This window comes from Tupaia chinensis, unplaced genomic scaffold (genome assembly GCF_000334495.1).
Source record: "Tupaia chinensis unplaced genomic scaffold, TupChi_1.0 Scaffold144318_1, whole genome shotgun sequence".
In the NCBI taxonomy this organism is placed as follows: domain Eukaryota; kingdom Metazoa; phylum Chordata; class Mammalia; order Scandentia; family Tupaiidae; genus Tupaia; species Tupaia belangeri.
The window spans coordinates 372746-395171 of record NW_006204176.1 but is presented as its reverse complement, the minus strand read 5'-3'; the positions used below and the strand labels follow the sequence as shown (position 1 = coordinate 395171).

General features: G+C 38.9%; 1 protein-coding gene across 1 annotated transcript in view; it reads right to left on the bottom strand.

The window, feature by feature from the left end:
• The window catches only part of HMCN1 (hemicentin 1), a 402083-nt gene that overhangs the window by 146560 nt on the left and 233097 nt on the right, over positions 1-22426 (bottom strand). The window contains 8 exon segments of the mRNA XM_027767566.1: positions 2270-2464; positions 7610-7760; positions 12658-12803; positions 13627-13740; positions 15039-15212; positions 17750-17941; positions 21245-21331; positions 22184-22297. Coding sequence (XP_027623367.1) covers positions 2270-2464; positions 7610-7760; positions 12658-12803; positions 13627-13740; positions 15039-15212; positions 17750-17941; positions 21245-21331; positions 22184-22297 — 1173 coding nt within the window.

Here is a 22426-nt window from a genome sequence, read left to right as displayed (position 1 = left end):
ACAGGTCTTAACTAGAGATACAATGTTTTAGGTTTAATAAGATTCCCTTACATTTTCTTACAAAATTCTTCATCTAATGGTTCAGTATTAATCCCCGATACCACTTTTGTAACAATTGTGCATGCTTAAAAAGCAATCCAATATAAAATCAGATCTCCTGATAAGTTAAGAGTTCAATAACATTTTCCTATGGGGGAAATGCTTCTCTATGCACCCATAATATGCCATATATGGAGTCTTCAAAAAGTTCATGAAAAAATGCACATTACAAACAAATTATGCGTGGCTTTCAGATTTTTCTGTACTAAGATAAACTCATAATTTTATTTTCCCATGAACTTTTTAAGTACCCTTGTATAGTATGTTCTATGCAATGACTTCTTGCTTTGAGTTTTTGAACATTTAAAAGACATTTACACGGTTTGCTGCAAGTAGTCATTTGAGGAAGTGTAAAAATATTTTTAAGTGACTCATTTTCACAAATAGTTTAACAAAAGTTGCTTAACCAGATGTGAAAATCCCAGGAAGTACACATTCCCAAAAAAGTTAATGAACAAACACAATCACAGATAAGTCATCCTTGAGAAATTACTTGTCAAGAGCTGGTCACCAGCTCTTTGCTCTTTTTCACTTCCTGGTTTTTCTCCCTCCTCAGGACATTTGGCAGGTCCTTTCCATGGACTTGTCCTGAGCCTATACCTTAATACCTAATAAGAGGGCAATAAAACTTAGGTGACTTCCAGGAAGATTGTACACCTCATAGTAGTCAGTGAGTGAGCACAGACAGGGAAATTTGCCATATAGAAAGTTATAAAATAATAATGATGATAAATAAAATTGAATAATTTACATACTATTATACATACAATCTTGAAAGAATAGTTTTGAGTATATATATTTTTTCTTTTCTTTTTTTTGAGAGGTTTTTGATATAGGGCATGTGCACTCACCAGCCAGACAGAGACACAGAGATAGAAAGCGAGAAATCACCCCCCAGGGGGGGATGGCCACGCTGCAATCCCTTCTCCTCCATTCTCCTCTCGGGATCTTGGGCACGCACGCACACACACCCGGCGTGAGTTTAAGCCACTGGGTCCAGGACGCAAACCGCGGTCTACTACATGGGAGTCCAGCGACATAGCCATTACACTAACTCCTGGTCCCAGTTATGAGTATATTTTAACGTTCCATGTTGATACTACTTCAAACTTAGAGAAAGGTTGTAATCATTGAATAAAAATCTCCACCCACATGCAGTAATTATATTTCATCCCATTTGCTTTTTCTTTGTCATATGAACCATCAGAGAATAACTTGGAGACATGGAACCCTTTATCTCTAAATATTTATGAATCCATACTTCATAAAAGCAAGGATAATCCTTCTATAATCACAATGATAAATCAGTAACTATAAAAGGAATACAAAACTATTATTTACTCTATAGTCCATATTCAATGTTTTTTACAGCCATCTTTTCCCAAACTCAGATCCAATTGAGGATCACTTATTACATATACCTCTCATGTCTGTTTAGTCTTTCATCTTTTTTCTAACATCTAAAATAATTCATTTATCTCTAATTTACATACATTTATTTAATGTAGTGACCGTGACTTAAGTGTACAATTTGGTGGTTACCCCTGATATTTGAATGCTTGTTAAAATTAAATAATAGCTTTGAAAATATTATTTCCTAACAATTTAAACATCAATAAATCATGTAGTAAATAAAATATTTCAATCTAGTCATCTCTACTATGTATGATAAATGCATTTAATATGCTCTGAAAATAATGGTAATTTATAATAAGTAAATTTATGTATTAGTAATTTACTAATAAGTAAATGCATTTATAATGACAAATGGTTGGGATGATGAATATAGTAATTACCCTAATTTAGTCATTAAACATCGTATTCTTGTACTGAAAAATCACATTGTACCCCATAAATATGTAAAAGTATTACATGCAACAAAAAAAGAGAGAAATAAATGGAGGCATGAAGATGCCAGAAGACTCTCTCATGTAGATAAAGTGACCCTGTCATTGATCTAAAGAATTTATTAAAATGATCTATCCTATTGGCAAATTCTCAATCTAAACCTCTCTCAACTAAAGCTTCACAGATACCAGTGGCATTTGGCAGTCTATGTATCGGTTAAATTACATGACCACAGAGGCAGTCCCTTTAATCTGCGTGATAAACAAGAAAAAACACGTTTGCCAGCAATTCCGATATTCCGTCTGCTGGTAGCACTCATTACCTGGTAAAATCAACACTCTGTCACTGGAGGTGAGAGGACGGCCATCTTTGTACCATGTCAGGGTAGGAGGCGGGGCAGCATTTGTCTCACAGAGCAGAGAAATGGGATTGTTGATGACCACATCTTTGGCTTCACCACTCCTGCCAGTATCCAGCATGTTTCCTATTTCCCAGAGTTTCTGAAAACTTGGAGGAACTATAGAGGAAAAGCATTAAATGCCAGTGTCAATGCAGTAAACAAAGATCCTGGCTTCTTTTCCACAAGACTGATTTGTAAATGTGATAAATTAGACCATGTGAAAATACTTTCAAGTACTTAGACACCTACCAACTCTACACTTAGCCAAAAACTGTAGCAGAGAGAAATTGGAGCTGGTTCTCAGGAGGAAGAACAAGAGGCATGGGGATACGAGTGCTGTGTTCATGCTTTGCTCTCCCTGTCAGAGGGCTCTGGTGCTTAACCAAGAATGAAGCCAACTGTCAGGAGGGAGTATGCCTAAGGAATGTGATCATAGCAAGAACAATTAATTTTGAGGAACCATTAAAAAAATACTGACTCAATTAAGAGCTGTTTCCAATGATTTATCTTATTAAGAAGACTAAAGAAGTTATGCAATCAGGATTAAGAACTCCATTAACAAAAATAATAGGACATTCCCATACTTTTCTGGGGACAAATATGAACTTTCCAGAAGTCAAGCTGCCTGTAAGCATTCAAACAGTGCATCACTTTTGACTGAAAATTTCCACTATTTTGAAGCAATTTTAGAAAAATTAAAAATGCACAATGGTTTTTATGTAAAAAGATGTTCAGTGTTGCATTATTTAGGAGTGCTGAAAGCTTGGGAACAACCCAGATACTCAATGATAAGAATCTGGTTAAATAAATATTTGGACAGTCAACTGATGAATGAGATATAATTATTAAAAATCATGGTGAGGGACCAGCAGTTGGCATAATGGCTATGTCACTGGACTCCCACGTAGTCGACCGTGGTTCAAGTCCTGGACCCAGTGGCTTAAACTCACTCTGGGCGCGTATGCGTGCGTGCCCAAGATCCCGAGAGGAGAATGGGGAAGGGATTGCGGCGTGGCCATCCCCCCTGGGGGCGGGGGGTGATTTCTCGCTTTCTGTCTTTCTGGCGAGCGCCTGCACCCTATAGCAAAAACCTCTCTCAAAAAGAAAAAAAAAAAATCATGATGAAAGGGCCAGTGCAGTGGTTAAGGCACTGTTTCTACATGGGCAATAGCAGTTTGAGTGTCAACTCAGCAGCTTGATAATCACTTTGGGTGCGTATGCATATGTTCCCGAAATCCCAGGAGGAGAATTAAGAAGGTATTGCAGCTTGGACATCCCTTGGGAGGTGATTTTTCACTTTCCCTCTCTCTGTCTCCCTTTGTCTCTCTCCAGTGAGTGTATGTACAGTATGAAAAAAGAAAAGTAAAAAACTGAAAACAACAGCCACAAAAATGTTGAAAAATTAGTAACCTCAAGAATAACAATATTGGGCCAGAACAGCCCTTCTTCAAGAGACAGACAGCTCCATGGCTCCTGTGATCTATGACAAAGATGGTTAGACAGAATCTAAGGAGGCACATGAATGTGCTCTAAAGATGGTGAGCAACTTATGTAATAAGGCCTCTTGATAAAGATTTGGCAAAATAATGAATAAGCTATAGTATTAAAAGCAATAGCAGAGAACAGGCCTCAAGAGACAGACAGCTCCATGGCTCCTGTGATCTAGCCATTTGGGGAGAAAGGAAGATGTCCCACTGATAACTGGGCCTCCAGCATCCAAAACTCGTGTGATTGAACTTCCAAGTTTTGGAAGAAACCGATCATCCACCAGATGACTAGAAATCGCTGCAGGACCACAAGAAATTTGGGGAAGCAGGAAAATACCTCTTTCACAAGGGAAACAGATAGCTGCTCTTCATCCACACAGAGTTCCATGGAAATCATGGAAATGTCTGATAAAGAATTCAGAACGTTCATAATGGCAAAGCTAACAGAGATGGAAGAGAAGAGAGACAAGGAACTGCTGAAGAAGAAGGAGAAAGGAGTTGAAGAGTTCCAGGAGGTGAGGAAATTCATGCAAGATCTAAACGAGGAATTTCACACTTTACAAAAGAATCAGATGGAACTGTTAGAGATGAAGGCTATAATACAAGAAGTCAAAATCTCCCTTGAAAGTATTAAAAGCAGACTAGATCATACAGAAAATAGAATCTCTAATGTAGAAGAGAAAATGGTTGGCCTAGAAAAATCCACCGCGAAGACTGAGAAAATGGCCCAAAAATTTGAGAATAATATGCGAGAAGTACTAGATACCATCAAACGTCCAAACATCCGGATAATAGGCATCCCAGAAGGTGAAGAGACTCATAAGGGCATTGATAATCTATTCCATGAAATCTTACAAGAAAATTTTCCAAACCTGGAGAGGCACTCAAAGATTCAGTCCCAAGAAATACAGAGGACCCCAAATAGAATCAACCCAAGAAGATCTTCTCCAAGACACATTATAGCCAGATTGACCAAAACCACAGACAAAGACAAGATACTAAGACTGGCAAGAGAAAAAAGGCAAGTTACCTACAAAGGGTATCCCATCAGACTAACGGCAGACCTCTCATCGGAAACAATGAGAGCGAGGAGAGAATGGGAAAATGTATTCAAAGTATTAAGGGAAAAGCAATTTCAACCGAGAATTCTGTACCCAGCAAGGTTATCGTTCATTTGGGAAGAAAAGACACGAACTTTCCCAGATAAACAAAACCTGAAAGAATTTACCAGCACCAGACCGGATCTCCAAGAAGTTCTTAAGGGAGTGCTATGTCAGTAAAATTAAATGCAGACACACAGAAATAAGAGTTCAGAAACTAAGAAAATGGGCAACTTAATTGTAGGGCCAAAAGCTGGAGTTGAGTATTACATCCCAGATTTCAATCTGGAACATCGAACCTCAACAGATACAGAAGAAAGATTAAGTACATGAGACTGAACTGATGAAACAGTATTCTACGACTTGACTAAAATATTGCTGCTTTTCTTCTAAGCTTTGTTGTCTGGTTTTAAGGACTTTTGTCCTGTCTTCAGCTATCAATAGATTCATGTTCCGACTATTTGAACAGAATACTAACCTGTTTCTAGGCTTTAAGTTTCAAAGAAATATCCTTACCAGTTCAAAACTGCTTTTCTTGAAACCATCGGCTGATCTTGCTATTGAAAGTAGTTAGATTACTTATGATATTGTGTGACCAACGAAATGTTGGGGGAAAAGGGATTGAAGACAACTGTAGACAGCAGAGATAGTGTAATAAGAGAGTGGAATAGGGCAGAGGGCTAGACATGGGGTAAAAAAACATATATATGAAAGTAGAAATGGAATATTATGGATGATAACATGCATTATTAAGCCACTATATAGTATATTCTAGATGGGAAACCACATTTAGAATGTTGTGATGATGCTCAGGGAATGAATGTAAATTAATAAAAAAAAAATTTTCAGAAGAAAAAAAAAAAGGCATTAGAAATACCTATTTGATGACTGCAGTTAAGCTATATAGCCCTAGTTAGGTGCTACTTTACAGTATGTTCATTCTATTCACTGAGGTTTATGCCTAAAGTCAGTCTTGTGTTCATGGATATGTACATATCAGCTGTGCTTGCTATTGAAAATATTTAGATTTATTAAGATATTTAGTGAAACAATAAAATGGGGGAGGCATAGAAAGCAACAATAGATACCAGACACAGTGTGGGAGGAGGGTGGGAGATGGCAGAGGGTGAGATAGGGAATCAAGGATGGGAAAAAAGGCAAAATATACAGAAAACAAGAAATGGAAAATGATTTGTTGACAATAACACATATGTTGATGTGCTTGATTGAGCCAATATACAGTGTATTCTCGATGGAAAAAATCTCATTTTGTATGCTATAATGATGTACAGTGAATGAATGTAAATAAATAAAGAAAAAAAAAAAAGAATAACAATATTGGGAACCAGCAGTTAGCGTAATGGCTATGTCACTGGACTCCCACGTAGTTGACCGTGGTTCGTGTCCTGGACCCGGTGGCTTAAAACTCACGCCGGGCACGTGTGCGTGCGTGCCCAAAATCCCGAGAGGAGAATGGAGGAGAAGGGATTGCGGCGTGACCATCCCCCCTGGGGGATGATTTCTTGCTTTCTGTCTCTATGTCTAAAAAAAAAAAAAAGAATAACAATATTAACAAACAAAGCTAAAAACTTTGTTTGTTTTATCTCATTTAGTATTTTCTACAATTTTAGAAGGCATTGTTTTCAAAAGTAAGGAAACAGAGGCTTAAAATATTTAGGTAACTTCCCAACCCACAAAGCTCATAGGAGTCATAATCCTCATTCGATTCCAAGTCTGACTACTCCAATTTTTTTTTTCAGTACTTTACCACTTTTTCCACCTTTCATATAAATGTTCTTTTAAAAACTTCATGATATATGGCCCAGCTGTTGTGGTGAAGCAGTAATGCTGGCACCCCGAAGTGCTAGAAGCCATATGGTGGCTGCGGTTTTGGTTCCAGGTCAGCCTGAAAAACAATGCTGGGTGTACGCACAGGCATGCAGAATCCTGAGGTGCTGGAGGGCTGGGGCAGGGGCTGTGGTGTGAAGAGATGTTACTAAAAGTGTTTTTTCTCTCTCTTTTTCTTTCTATCTCTTAAGTAATTGCTTTCTACCATAAAAAAGTAACCAACCAACCAAAACAAAACATTTCATGTGCAAGAGTTTTCTACCATAAAAAAATAAACAAAACAAAACAAGACCAGCTCCATAGATCAAAAGTGAAGTGCTGCCCGGAGGAAGCTGGATCACAGATGGCTGACTTGACCTTAGTGGTTTGAAAACACAAGAGGTACTAGACCATGCCCATGGGATAGAGAACTACAAAAAACTCCGTGTGTGTGTGTGGGGGGGAAGTAGTTCTCTCTCTCTCTGTCTCTATCTCTGTCTCTGTCTCTATCTCTATCTCATGCATAGGCATGCACCCTCTGGAATAAAGGAAACACAAAAACAAACAACTTCATTATATAATCTTCGGGGAATGCTAAGGTAATTGGCATTCTCAATTTTGTATGTGAAGTACACATTTAAAAATATCAGAAGGAAATGTTGAAATATCAGAGGTAATCCTGAATGATGGGATTCGCTCCTTCTTTAATTTCTCAAGTTCATATTTTCAGTAATGAATTTGTTACTGTCAACAGAAAAATAAACACCATTCAAAATAAATCTCTTTCCCATTACTTTTGACAGGTTATGCAAATTAAATCATATACAATAAGGATCCTAGTACATTACCTTGTATATTCACGTCAAAATCCAACTCATCTTCACCGACAAGGTTAGATGCCACACAAGTGTATCGTCCCGTGTCTGATATCTGAGTCTCCTTTATCTGGAGTGTGCGTCCATTCGCAGCAATATTAACATGATCGTCTGATTTAAGGGGCTGTAATGCAATTATCATCATGTTAGCATGAGGTGCTTTAATAAATCCTCTAAGTGACAACTGTGCAGTTGATGGTTTTTATGAATTTTAAATAAATGAAAATAAAATTGTATGTGAAACATTCAAAACAACAATAATTGGATTAATTTGCTTACAATAAATGGATTATTTTAGAGTAATCAAGTTTTTAGTTATTGAAAATTATAGCTGGGGAACCAGCAGTTGGCGTAATGGCTGTGTCGCTAGACTCCCATGTAATCCACCACGGTTCAAGTCCTGGACTCGGTTGCTTAAACTCACGCTGGACGAGTGTGCATGCGTGCCCAACATCCCGAAAGGAGAATGGAGGAGAAGGGATTGTGGTATGGCCATCCCCCCTTGGGGGGTGATTTCTCGCTTTCTGTCTCTCTGTCTCTCTTTGTCTTTCTGGTGAGTGCATGCGCCCTATAACAGAAAAACCTCTCCAAAAAAAGAAAAAGAAAAAAATATATAGCTGGTGTAGTTATATAGGTACCATGTATTTGTGAGTGATACATGTGTACATTTTTTATGATATATGTTATTAGGTACTATGTCCTTCCATATGTTGGAGAAATTTTTTTTCAGTTCTTCTCAGATTCAAAATGCATGTCTTTTATGATAATTTTATAGAAAATGCTAGAATTTTTTTAATTGACAGCATTACCATAATTTGATTTGATCTAAAATTAGTATTATTCATTCAGAAACACAATATTTCATAAATAAAAAATTGTAATGTAGAGATATTTATATTATTCTTTATTGAAATTATTATTTCACTTAATAGTCTTTCAGATTATTCATAATACGATGTTCTACTGATAACACTATCTATACTTAACACAATCTCTTATTAATTTTTTTGGAGAGGTTTTTGCTATAGGGCGCATATGCTCACCAGAAAGACAGAGACATAGAGAGAAGGAAAGCTAGAAATCACCCCTCAGGGGGGATGGCCATGCCACAATTCCTTCTCCTCTATTCTCCTCTCGGGATCTTGAGCACACATGCACACATGCCTGGTGTGAGTTTAAGCCGCCAGGTCTAGGCGGGACTCGAACCGTGATCGACTACATGGGAGTCCAGCGACGTAACCATTATACCATCTGCTGATCCCAACAGAATTTCATTTTATAACCACTTTTATTTTTACTAAATTCTCCCTCGTTCCTTGATATTAGCTCCTGGATCACTGTTATTCCTTCTAAAGATGCTTTTCTCATAATTCTTGGAGATTTCAATACCCACATGGACAGTTATCCAGTTACTCAGTGTTTTCTGAGCTCCTTTACCGTTTCCCTTTCTCAAACACTAAGTCAGAGTCATACCTGGGTATTATAATTCCTAAAAATTGCACCCCTTTCTAATCTGTTTCAAGCTCTCCCTCTGTGACTACTATCTTCTAACCTTGTAACTGATTTGTCTTATATCTAAATTCTAATTTCGTCTTGACCCCAGAGAGGGACCTACAGTTCATTGACTTTGCAATCTTTTCGCTGCCTCTCATTCTCCTACTGACCTCTGCTCCCTCATTACCCGGAGCAGGTCTACCATGAGAGTTGCTTCTTGTATATATACCCTCAACTCCCTTGCACTCACTCCCTTTATTTTAGTCCTCTGATAAAACTCTAACCCTGTTTAAAACCGTCTCTGCCCATTTTGAAAATCCCCTGGTCTACTCATGGACACTGATAGCCTTTCCCATACACTATCATCCGTTTCTTTCTTTCCATGGGACAATTTAAATCTAAAAGCAAACTAAAACAAACCTCTCACTGCATCCCACTTCCACCTTTTCTACTGCCTGGTGCAGCCAAATTATTTTAAGTTGTTTTCTACACTTTCTAGCTCCAATTTATTTCCTTCTTTCTTTCCTTGCATCTGCTCCAATCAGATTTTTGCCATCTCTACTTGACAAAAAAGACATTGTCAATGTCACCAAAGACATTGCTAAATTTATGGTCAAGACTGTCTTTATTTTACCTGATCACTGGTATTGGCAAAGTTTAACCTGATTTTGAAACAAATTTCCTCTCTCACCTTTTGAAACATGCATATCCTACTCCCCGATAGGAGCACCCCAGAGCTTCATCCTGTACCTCTTCTCCTTCTAGTTAATCTCATTTTCCTAATGCAAAATGTTGGGACAACCTCTTTCCTTCACACTCCACGTCCTTCTACCGTCTTGGTCTAAGCAACTACTCACCATCTCTCTTTGGAGCCACTGCAAAAACCTCATAGCTGGACCCTCTCCTTCTTCCTTAAGCACAAAAGCCAGTGAAATTCTTTTAAAACTTCAAGTCAGATATTGTATCATTTTGGTGTTCAGGATTTTCTACTTGGCTTCCCATGAAGAATAAAGCCAACTGACCTACAAGGCATGTGATCTGGCCCTCCCCTCCTTCTCTGCTCATATCCCATTGAAAATTGCCTCAGGGCTTTTACCCTTGCTATGCGGTCTACTTCAGACTAATCTTCCCTCTGATATCTTATGTCTGCTTTTTTCACTTCCTTTGTTCCTGCTCTATCACAGAGGTCTTCTCTATTCAAATAAGAGATCACACTTCCCTCAGTTGGTTGCCTTTCTCTTAATTGCATTTTCTGCATGACACCCACCCATCTGATATAGTATATGTCTTGCTGGTTTGTTTGTTTGTTTTGTTTTGTCTTCCAAACATTTTTTCTTCTTCTTTTTTTTCTTTTGAGAGGTTTTTGCTACAGGGTGCATGTGCTCGCCAGAGAGACAGAGAGATAGAGAGACAGTAAGCAAGAAATCACACACACGTGCTTTCTATCTCTTTGTCTCTCTTGTCTGTCTGGCGAGCGCACGCGCCCTATAGCGCCAGGGGGGATGGTCACGCCACAATCCCTTCTCCTCCATTCTCCTCTCGGGATCTTGGGCATGCATGCACACGCGCCTGGCATGAGTTCTAAGTCACCGGATCCAGGACGCAAACCGCGGTCGACTACATGGGAATCCAGCGACATAGCCATTCCTCTAACTGCTGGTTCCCTGGAAAATATTTTTTTGATTCATATTCTAGGAGACTGAAATCTAAAAAGTTTAGCAGTAACACATCATAACTGGATCAGTTTCAGAGTCTGGATTTGAAACTGTAATTTTAACTATTCATTATAAATTTTTGTTTTTTGAGAGGTTTTTGTTTGTTTGTTTGGTTTTTGGTTTGTTTTTTTTTTTTTTTTTTTTTTTTTTTTTTCTTTTGTGGACAGAGAGAGACAGAAAGCAAGAAATCACCCCCCAGGGGGGATGGCCATGACGCAATCCCTTCTCCTCCATTCTCTCGAGATCTTGGGCACACACGCACACGCACCCGGCATGAGTTTTAAGCCACCAGGTCCGGGACGCGAACCGTGGTCGACTACATGGGAGTCCAGTGACATAGCCATTACGCTAACTGCTGGTCCCCATAATAACATTTTTAAAAATTTGCCTCATCCTGGTTCAATTCTAGTCTTTATCCAGGTTATTAAGCGTATGTTGTAACTATGAGGTATGAAAATCCTTTAGAGAACATTGAAAATGAAATAATATACAATTTCAAAGGAGGAAGGAATTATTTGTTTCCAAGTAAATTCGTACAGAATTGCTATTGTACCACGAGATGTGCTTGTAGTCAGAAAAGTAAGTATAAACAGAATATGGTGAGAGCTCCATAATTTTCCTTATGCAATGGCTCCCAGATGAAACTTGCTTATTTTATAAGAATTTTTTTTCCTAGCTGCCAGAACTGCAAAATCCATCTGGGACCTGAAAAATAATCAAGCTATCTTTTTCCTGCCTCTTAAATCATGACTATGACCTGCACTCCTACAACTGGCATTTAACTGACCATGTGGCTGATCATGTGTAAAACAGGACAAACAGCAGCCTAGTCATTTCACATCTGTAATAAGTACAGTGTTAACAGCAGCTAAAACATTTCTTTTGGTTTAAGAATGCCAGCACATGTCTTTAAAACATGCATGCAAGGATACAAGTTGAATACAAAATAAGGGTGTGTGGTCTGTAATTCAGATCACAGAACTGAAGGATCTGCCTTTCATGTAAAGTTTCTCAGTTAACTCCATTGGGTACTTCATCATCTCTTTTAGATTGTTTTATCTTGGAATATGAAAACTTGTGATCATTTGTAAAACAGTTAAGGATGTTTAAAGAAAGTTCTGCATCCATTTAGTACCCATGCTATACCAATCATTCTAATCTGGTCTAGCACCACTTATGTGTTTTTTTTCTCTACAAAGTTTACTTAATCTGTAAAATCATAAAACACAAAAGTTTTTCACCTAACTTCCCCGATGGGAGGGCTGCCAGATTTTCACAGACAATGGCTAATGTACATGAAAGCAATCCTACACACTTTACAGCAATGGACTAACAGTAAAATTGCTGACCATGGGGCCAGGTTTTGTTTTCTTCATTGTTGTTGCTTTATTTGTTTGCTTTTTTTTTTAGATTCTAGAAGAATGAGATTTGCTGGTTTTAAGGCCCCATTGGTTCTTTGAGTCACTTATGCCTGTGAATTTTTTTCCTTCTCTCTTTCTTTCTTTTTTAAATTGATCATTTTACTCTTTTTTTTTTTTTTAAAGAGGTTTTTGCTATTGGGTGCACGCGCTCACCAGAAAGACAGAGAGAGACAGACAGAAAGCAAGAAATCACCCCCCAGGGTGGATGGCCACACTGCAATCCCTTCTCTTCTTGGGATCTTGGACATGAAAGCACATGCACCTGGCATGAGTTTAAGCCACTGGGTCTGCGACTCGAACCACAGTCCAGCAATGTTGCCATTACGCCAACTGCTGGTCCCCCACTTCACTCTTTAAGAACCCATCAACAAATGAGAAAAGTTTGACTGGCCTGTCCATCCTTGTACCAGCTGAGGGAGGCAGAAGGAATGGCATAAGCTTCGCATTCCAAGGTCAGGGTGTGGTTCACTTTAATCTTCACTTCTTTAGGAGAAAGACCTGGCCCCAGAAGGTCCCCTTTACTGATTATGGGTGGAACTGCATGAAAAGAATATTAAAGAATTAAATATGTGCTCTTCTAAATTCAAGGAATAGCATAGAAATCACAGTGAGGACCATTTAACAAGAAAACAAGGAAATAACAGAGGCATTTTCCATCTTGTTAGAAATGTAAGTAAATTGGCATCTTATGAAACACTTAGAGTTCAGAAGGTGAAGAAAAGTGTCTTTCTCTCTTCATCACTCTAATACTGCCAATGAGGCCAAAGGCCTTCAAACAGAATAGAGGATTTCACTTGTCCTAGGTCCACATGTGCAGTCTGAGCATGACCCATAACATGAATTCTATTAGCCATCCATGATAGTAAGTCAAAGAGCAAAAGACAATTAGAAAGATATTCTTTTATAAAAAGAGAATTCCTGAAATGGGAGTCCAATTAGAGGCAGTACAATGTTTTCCATTTACTTATAAGTCAATGCATATGAAAATAGCCCAAAGAACTGATGCTCTCGTTTGTGCTGTAGATGAAAGCATATGCATTTGAACAACAGTTGTGTGATTGTAAGCACCATAACTCTGCCCAGAGAGTAATTCAGAAGGAAAATGACAGAATCCTAATGAAGTGTCACTGAGGAGGTCTCCAACAAGAGGGTATGAGCAGATGGAGCAAGAGTCTCACATCTTTAAACAATTGAGATTATGGGCACAGTGCTTAATTCAACTTCCATCCTCAACTAAGCCTGCTGCATAAATAGGAGTCTTTAATGATGAGTATAAAGAATTATGAATCGACAATAAAAAACAGGATAGAAAAAGTTAGAAATTTGGAAAGATATGTCATAGTGTTCTTCCAGAACTTACTGTAGACCTTCACTTCATAGTGCTTTATCATCTCCCCAGCCTCATTGGTGGCTACACAGGCGTATCGGCCAGCGTTGTCCTCCTGAGCATTGAGGATCTGCAGAGTCCTGCCTCCTAAAAAGTCATGGAACAGCAGAGATTCTGAAATCTGAAATCACAGTGGCAGCAAAGCGTACACAAGCTTCCAGGGATTTAGTTCTTATTGTGAATCTTTTGTTTTATACATGCCAATTCCATAAATGATATTTGATATAAGACACAATACAAGACAGTCACTGCATGGTAGGAGAGGACAATCCTGAGGTTCCCAGTGGTCCTCGGTGGTCTCTCCTGGCCATTTTGACCCTCCCATGCCTTTGCACACTACCCCAGCTAAGGTCCTTCTTTATTCTCTTCATACATAGCTTTGTGCCTTAATCAACTTCTTTTCATCTACCTGGCCCATCAGTATAGATTAACTGTGCCAATATAGTCTGAACTATGGTATCTTTTTCCTTAAAAAAAAAAAAAAATCTTTAATGGTATCAACTGACTGAAGGATAAAGACAAAGCTCTTTACCCATGGCATTCAGAACATGACTCAACTTTAACTTTCTGTAACTGACTGTATCGCCTTCTGGGACCCACCAACACCCATCCACATAGAGTCTCCACGCAAACGGGGCATGAGATGGCTACTGATTATTACTTGCATATGGTAAGGCTGTTCTCATGTGGTACTTTCCCACACTAGTCACCCTGATGGATCTGAAACCTTGCCTAACTCATTTCCAACTGACTAAATTCTAGAACTTTCTTTAAGGTCTGGTCCAAGTTCTGATTAAGCACAAAGCTTTTTCTGACCACTTCAATTCACAGTGGCCATTTCTTCTTTTAAGATTCTTCTAAAATTTGTCACCGCCCCATTTATCATAACTCCTGAGTATTTATAATCCATAATTACTCACAGATTCAAGCTGTTAATGAACTTCTCATGCAAATTATCTCTCCTTCATCTAAGACTGTACATTTCTAAAAGCCAGTGATTGTATCTTTTAATCCTATTTTCATATACATAGACAATTGTTAAAGAAGAATAAATAAACTCAATCTAAATATTAACTTTCCTCCAATTCAACAAGAATGAATTTTGATCCTTTTTGACATTCCACATTATATTATATTTCAGCAATTAATTACATTATGACATTTATTTATTTAGCTTTTTATTTAGATATTTTTCTGATCTTTAGAAAAGTAATTTCGCGTACTTTCAGAATATAAGAAGTATGTAAAAAATATAAATTAAAATGTCAATAGGATATAATACAACCAACAACATAGGTATTTTTTATAAGAAACACCCAATGTCCTGCTTTTCAACAATAGTTGATGAACCAGATGCACCTTGGGCATATGCATAAAATGATCACCTGGAAGAATACGAATATTTCTATTCGATTCTAAAGGAGCGCCATCCTTAAACCAGGTGATCGTAGCTGGAGGATACGAGTAAGCTTCACAGACCAAAGACGTGGGGCTGTTAAGGGTAACAGTGACATCTTCAGGGCTGCCATCGCTATCGACACCAGCAATTGTGGGAGATACTGAAAAAGATTAAAAATTTGGCTGAAGAAATATACTTAGAAATTCCTCTGTTTGAGCACTTCTAAATTTTCATCGTACTGTTTGTATCCCTTCATTTGCTAACAGTTTTTGAGTTGTTGGAAAAGTCATGGCGCATTTTTGCATAAAGAAACAGAAAAAAAAATATCATGACTTTTCGTCTATCCAATGCAAAAGACAGTTGATTATTGCTCTTGTTTTATGCAAAAGCAGTGAAAGCTCTCAAAAATCTCGCAGGGTAATGAAAGAGGTAACACATAAAAAAGGGTTCACAGAGTCATGGAGCAGGACGGTAAGTAGGCATGCTGATGCAAACTGCGCAGAGGCACAGTGTTCAGCCCCATCTGAGCTGTGGGGTGTGAAGAGTATCATTAGAGAAGCACTCCCAAGAGAAAAGGTTCTAAAGTGAGCCTGAAAGGACGAGTGATAGTGGGTAAAAGGAGGGGACTAGTAAAAAGAGGGAGCTTATTGGGAGCAAAGAGTAGTAAACAGTGAGGGATAAGCAGGGAATGCATAAAAGATGGATTTGCGCAGGTCAGTATTGCGGGTGAGGATAACAGAAACAGGTATGTTTGTTTCATAAGAGTTAATGAGTAACTTGGACCAGCAGTTGGCGTAATGGCTATGTCGCTAGACTCCCATGTAGTCGACCACGGTTTGAGTCCCAGACCCGGTGGCTTAAACTCATGCCAGGCATGTGTGCATGTGTGCCCCAAGATCCCAAGAGGAGAATGGAGGAGAAGGGATTGCGGTGTGGCCATCCCCCCTGGGGGGTGATTTCTTGCTTTCTGTCTCTCTGTCTCTGTTTTTCTGGCGAGCACACATGCCCTATAGCAAAAACCTCTTAAAAAAAAAGAGTTAATGAGGGACTGAACTAGAGCACTAAAGGGAAGTCAAAGGAGAGAACAACTAAAGAAAGACCAGGACAGCCGCTGGCAGGACTTGATGTCTTTCTTGGGCATCTGGTTAAACTGTGAGGCAGAAACACAAATAGAAAATAGAGCAAGAGTTGCTCATTTAGAAGGGGAAGATGGTTTGTTCATTTTGAACATCTTGAATTTTAAGTCTATGAATTCTAGATAGAAATGTCCAACAAGCAATTCTACATAGAAATTTGAACCTTGCAAGAGAGAACTGGGTTAGAAGTAAGGATTTTACAAGCCACCAGATTATAGGAAAAGATAACATCTGGGAGTGATTGTGTTACTTGAAGAGAATGCATAGGGCGACAGGAGCAGGGAAGGAAGGGCAGGACACTGGGGGTCCCAGTATTTACTACACAGGTTAAGTAAGAGTACATAAAGGAGAGAAAAAGGGAGCAATGCAAGTGGGCAAGGCAAGTGAGGGAAGGCAATCCAGGAGAAAGAGCAATAATGCAACAAGGGTTTAAGATCAGGACTTCAAAAGTGGGGGTAAAGAGAAGCACCGTACAACAAGCTGGGGGCAAATAAAGGAAGTGGGAATGCTGTTTCCTCTCTCCTTGCAGGTGCCTGCCTCCACCTTTCAGAGTGCGCCTTAAAGTGGATATAGTCTTTGTGCTTGGGCCCAGGGCATGTGAAAGCTCTAAATAAAGGCATAATCTACTGTTGGCCAATATGAACTGTATTGGACCCAGTTGTCTGACTGGGTCCGACAGAAACTAGCAGTAACTTGAGCGTTAGCCAGAGAAGGCCAGAAGAGGCTTGTTTAGAGCTTCGAGGTGCTCCACGACCGAAGCACTCAGTTTTGCCCCTGCCGCCCCCATGAAAGAATGAGCACAGAATGGCTCGGGGCAGCAGTGTTCTCCAGCAGAGATGCCAGGCCCACCTGACCTCTGCTTTTCTCTGTTCTGTCCTTCCTCAATCCACAGCTCTTCCCCTCAGAGCACTTATCTCTTCATCCTCGGGCTGGGGTACACCTGTGCTTCTCATAGTCATGCTGCTTGTAGCACCAGAGGCTGACCTGAGGCTGGGCTCTGCCTTTGGACTTTCTAGCCACTAGAAAGGTAAGCTAAACCTCCATTCTTTTTTTATTTTTGTTTACTATAGGGCATTTGTGAGAGAGAGAGAGAGAGAGAGAGAGAGAGAGAGAGAGATCACCCCCGGGAGGATGACCATATTGCAATTACTTCCCCTCTATCCTCCTCTTGGGATTCTGGACACACACACACACACACACACACACACACACACACACACATTTATTCCGCGTGGGTCCAGGACTGGAACTGCACAGTCAGTCATGAGGGATTTAGCCACCTTAACCTCCACACCAACTGCTGGCCCCACTTTCATTCTTTATAAATTACCCAGTCTTAAGTATTTCTGTTTAGCAATACAATAATGGACTAACATAATGTATAATAAATAAATTTCTAAATTAACTAATTAAGAAAAAATGTGGTCGGACACAAGCAATAGGTCTCTTTACATAATGAAATTCTAGGATAGAAACATTAAGTAAAGGGAAAAAAGAAGAGAGAATTGAGCCTTTACTTATGTCTGATTCTTTTAAGATTTGAAGCAGAGCTTGTACCTACCATACACATTAAGACTGAAACTTTTGCTCTTGTCACCAGCTATATTAGAAGCTAGACATGTATATCTTCCAGTGTGTGACACCTGGGCATTGGTGATCTGAAGAAAACGGCCGCCAGATGTAATGTGATGGGCTTCATCTTCTTGGAGGAGCTGCCCATCTTTGTGCCACGTGATTTCTGGCACTGGATTTCCTGTAAGAAAAAAGCCATTTCTGAGAATTGGCTAATAAATCAGGTCTACAACAGATAAACACTGAAAAGGCATTTTCACTTATTTGTCTTTTAACACATTACACTTCCAAATTAATGCAATAACCATTAATTTTTAAATAAATTTGCAGGGCCAGTAGGAGGCGTAGTGATTGGGTCACTGGACTCCCATATGGCTGTCCATGGTTCACGTCCTGGATCTGGCGGCTTGCTTTCTCACTTTCCCTCTTTCTCTCTCTGGTGAGAATAAGTAATAATAATAATAATAATAATAATAAATACATAATTCTTAAAATAAATATGCAAACCAATCTATTTTGTAGTAATGACTGTACTATAACTGTAAACATAAACATAAATGAATCATTTTCAAATGTAGATTAGCTTTCATCAACAAGTCACATTATTCTAAGTTGACCTTTGTGTTTAAATTTCTATCATACTTTAGACTATTCAAATAGAGTATTGGGTCATTGGAAAAACCATGACACATTTTTGCATTAAAAAAATAGAAAAATAGGTCACGGTTTTTCCAATGACCTATATTCATAGTAAAATAAGCTTTAAAAAAAGTGAAATGTGGACTTTTACTAAAATTATTACTCAGGAATTCCTTTTAATTTATATTAAATTTTTAATGAAGAGTTTATATTTTTGAGAAAAAGCTGTAAAAAAAGCAAAACCTCTCATTAACTTGACAAGCAATTATCTTGAGTTTATATCAGGATTCTGACATAGATAGATAGGTAAATAGATTAAAATATGAAACAAGAATTATTCCTTTAATGTTTGAAGACTATGGGGAAAAGAATTTTTTTACTTATTTTATAATAGAACATTTATTAAATATTGAGCTTCAAATTTGTTCTGAAATTTTGAAAGTTTATTTCTTTCATGAATGAGAGAGACAAAAAGAGAGAGGGACAGGTAGCCCCAGAGAGTGTTCATACCGTGGTCATCCCCTGTCACAGTCAGTCAGATCACAGGCACATGTATACATTCCTGGCGTGTATAGGGAGGCCTTGGGACACAAACCTGGGACCTCCCATGTGGTTCCAGCTTCACAGAGTTGCATTACTGCTTTGCTATGAACTATATCTGTTTTGAAATTTTAAAATCACAAAAGCAAGTCACGGCTTAGCCACTGTGGTGCAGTGGTGAGGCAAGTACCCTTCAAGGCTGGAAACACATGGTGACTGCAGGTTTAGATTCCTGGGCCAGCTGAAAAACACACCAGGTCCTCACACTGGTGCCCAGGAGTCTGAGATGCTGAAGGGCTGGTGAAATGAGGGAATGTTGCCTTGTGAGATCGTTCTGGAAGTGCTTCTCTCTCACTCTCTCTCTCTCTCCACCTTTCACCATCCCTGTTCCTGGCCCATGCATGCACACTATCATAATTTTTTAAAAAGAAAAAAAAAAAGAGCAAGTTATTTTAGGAAAGATGGCTAGTATGATGTAGCATTAAGTCAAAAAGCTTGAGGGGAAAATGCTACACAATTTAAGCAACTGTTCTCTATGCAACCATTGTCAATTACTACTGTGTATCTAGAAAAAAAATTAACAGGTTAAGTAATAGTATGTGTTACACTCTGTATTTGTCATTCTTGATGTAGACATTGTTTGCACATATTCATTACTCACATAAGGCATCTACAAAGGTTTGAATGTGTCCCCTGCAATTCATGGCTTGAAATCTGGTTATGATGGGATTAGGAGAAAACTTAATCTGACTATGGTATTGAAAAGTCAGGCTCTTGGGAAGAGATTAGTATCAGATAAAGGAAGTAGGATTGGGCCCTCAGGATTGAATCCTAGTGGGTTTAAAGGAGAAGAAATGAGAGACACACATATACTTGCTTGCCCTTACCTATGCCACCTCGGGACCCTGCAGAACCCCTATAGCAAGAAGACCTTCCCCAGATGTGACCCGTAGACTGTAGATCTCCGAATCACAAGCTGAGTAACTTCTATTCATACAAATCACCCAATTTTAGGCATTCTTTTTTTTAAAAAAAGAATTATTCTATTTATCTTTATATATTTTAATTTGACCAGAGAGGGACAGCAAGAGAGAAAGCAAGAAGTCAGGTTCGGGACTTGCACTTTGGCTGGCCATGTGGGAGTCCAACACTCTTAGCCACCACACCACTTGCCAGCCCCTGATATTCAGTTATTAAGCAACAGAGAACAGAGTAAGACAGCATGTGGACAATGAAACAAGCGCCTCAAATCTTCCTTGAAACACTGGCTTTCCATAAAATGTCATAGGCTATGCTCTTTGTTTCTTTAACATTGATGGCCGTCTATAGCAACAAAGTCTGAAAATATCCTCTCAGAGATTTGTTTCTTTTGATTTCATGCAAAAAACCTATTCGTGGAAAAAGAAGATGAAATTGGTTTTCAAATTTTTATTTTTACTAGTCTCTATTCTTCTGTAATATACAAACATTAATGATTTTGGTTTTGGGTGATCTCTACCATCAGATCAGGCTATCCTTGCATCACAACTCTTCCCTATTTCTTTTTCTTTTCTCTTTTTTTTTTTTGACAGAGAGTTTTGCTATAGTGGGTGTGTGCTGGCCAGAAAGACAGAGAGAGACAGAAAATGAGAAATCACCCCCCCTCCCCCAGGGGGGATGGCCATGCCACAATCCCTTCTCCTCCATTTTCCTCTCAAGATCTTGGACATGCACACACATGTGCCCGGCATGAGTTTAAGCCACCAGATCCAGGACTCAAACCGTAACCAACTACATGGGAGTCCAGCGACATAGCCATTATGCCAACTGCTGGTCCAACTCTTCTCTATTTCTTCACAAAAAAATTTAAGAAAACAGGAAAAGGACAGAAAGACATGAACACAGGAAGGAAAGAAAATAAGGGGAAGTGGAACAGAAAAAAAAAAAAAAAACCCTACATATAAGTAGAAGCAGAATAATAATCACAGTAAAAATGATTTACTTGAAAGAAAAGATCAGTGCTTTCTTCCTTTACCTTCCTTCCTATCTCTCTCTCCATCTCTTTTTCTCTCCCTCTTTCCTTCTTTTTCTCTTTGTTTTGTTCTTTCTTTCCTTTTCTCTTTCTTTCCATTTTTCCTCTCATCGTCTCTTCCTTCCTAGGGGAACTTAGTATCTCCACAGAATTGAGAGATTTCCTTCTACGTTTCTATGGGACTGGAATTGCAAACACCTAAGATGGTAGCTGGCTCTTTCCCAGCCAGCTAGGAAGCAGTGGAGGCAGTGAGCGTCAGTGAGTGGGGATGCAGCAGGCTCGGGGCCAACTTACCTGTCACCTCACAAGCCAAAGTAACACTCTGCTTCTCTTTTACCTTCACGTCTTCCAATGTGTTTTCACCCACAATCCGAGGTGGTACTAAAAAACAGGAAAACTAAGTAACAGCTCTAACAGCAAGACTGCTATTTTATACTCATCTATGTTTATACTTTTATTAAACTCTAACCTTCAAAACAAATCTTCAGATTCCCATTCACTATTTTATTGCCAAATGTCAGAATACTCTTTTCATCAATTATACTTTAAAGATATATCATAAAATGGGACCAGCAGATGGTGTAATGATTACATCTCTGGACTCTCATGTAGTTGATGGCAGTTTGAGTCCCGGACCTGGAGGTTTAAAACTCATGCTGGGCATGTGTGTGTACATGCCCAAGACCCCCAAGAGGAGAATGGAGGAGAACAGAAAATGTGGCACAGCCATCCCCCGGGGGGTGATTTCTTGCTTTCCGACTCTCTCTCTCTGTCCCTCTAGTGAGTGCACGCATCCTATAGCAAGAAGTATTTCTCTAAAAAGAAAAGAGATATTTCATAAAGTTACATCCTATTAATCTAATTCTTATGAATTTCACTGTAACGTGAATCCTAAAGTCTAGATAAAAATATCTCGACAAGTCAATGCATAAGACGATTTAATATTTATTTCTCCCATTATAACCCTAATAAGCACTCACATTAAACAAGTCATTAGGCATCTCAGAATGTTGCTGAACAATCAGGAACTGACAAGCTCTGGCACTGGAGCCATTTTAATCAGATTGATTGCCTCCAACTAATTCTCACATTGAGTTCTTGCCAAGACTCACAGTTTAGATGCCAAAGGACACATGGGCATAAGATCAAGCTGCAAATACATTTAACTCTGCTTCCAAAATATATTTAATCCAATCAGATTTTTTTTTAAGATGTTGCAAATTATGTAACTACCTAATACTGAAAGGCGGAAGATTTTTCTTTCTTCACCAGCTTCATTCCTCACGATGCAGGTGTACCAGCCAGCATCCTCCACTCTGGTCTGCAGCAACCGCAGCATCCTGCCTCCTGCAGAAGTAAACCAACAGGTGACTTAGGACACCCGCAACTCTACAGGTTGTCTGTGATGCTCAATTTAAGTAAACGTTTAATCAATACACTTCAAAGTCTTTCTTTTTTATCCCATGTTTTAAACCT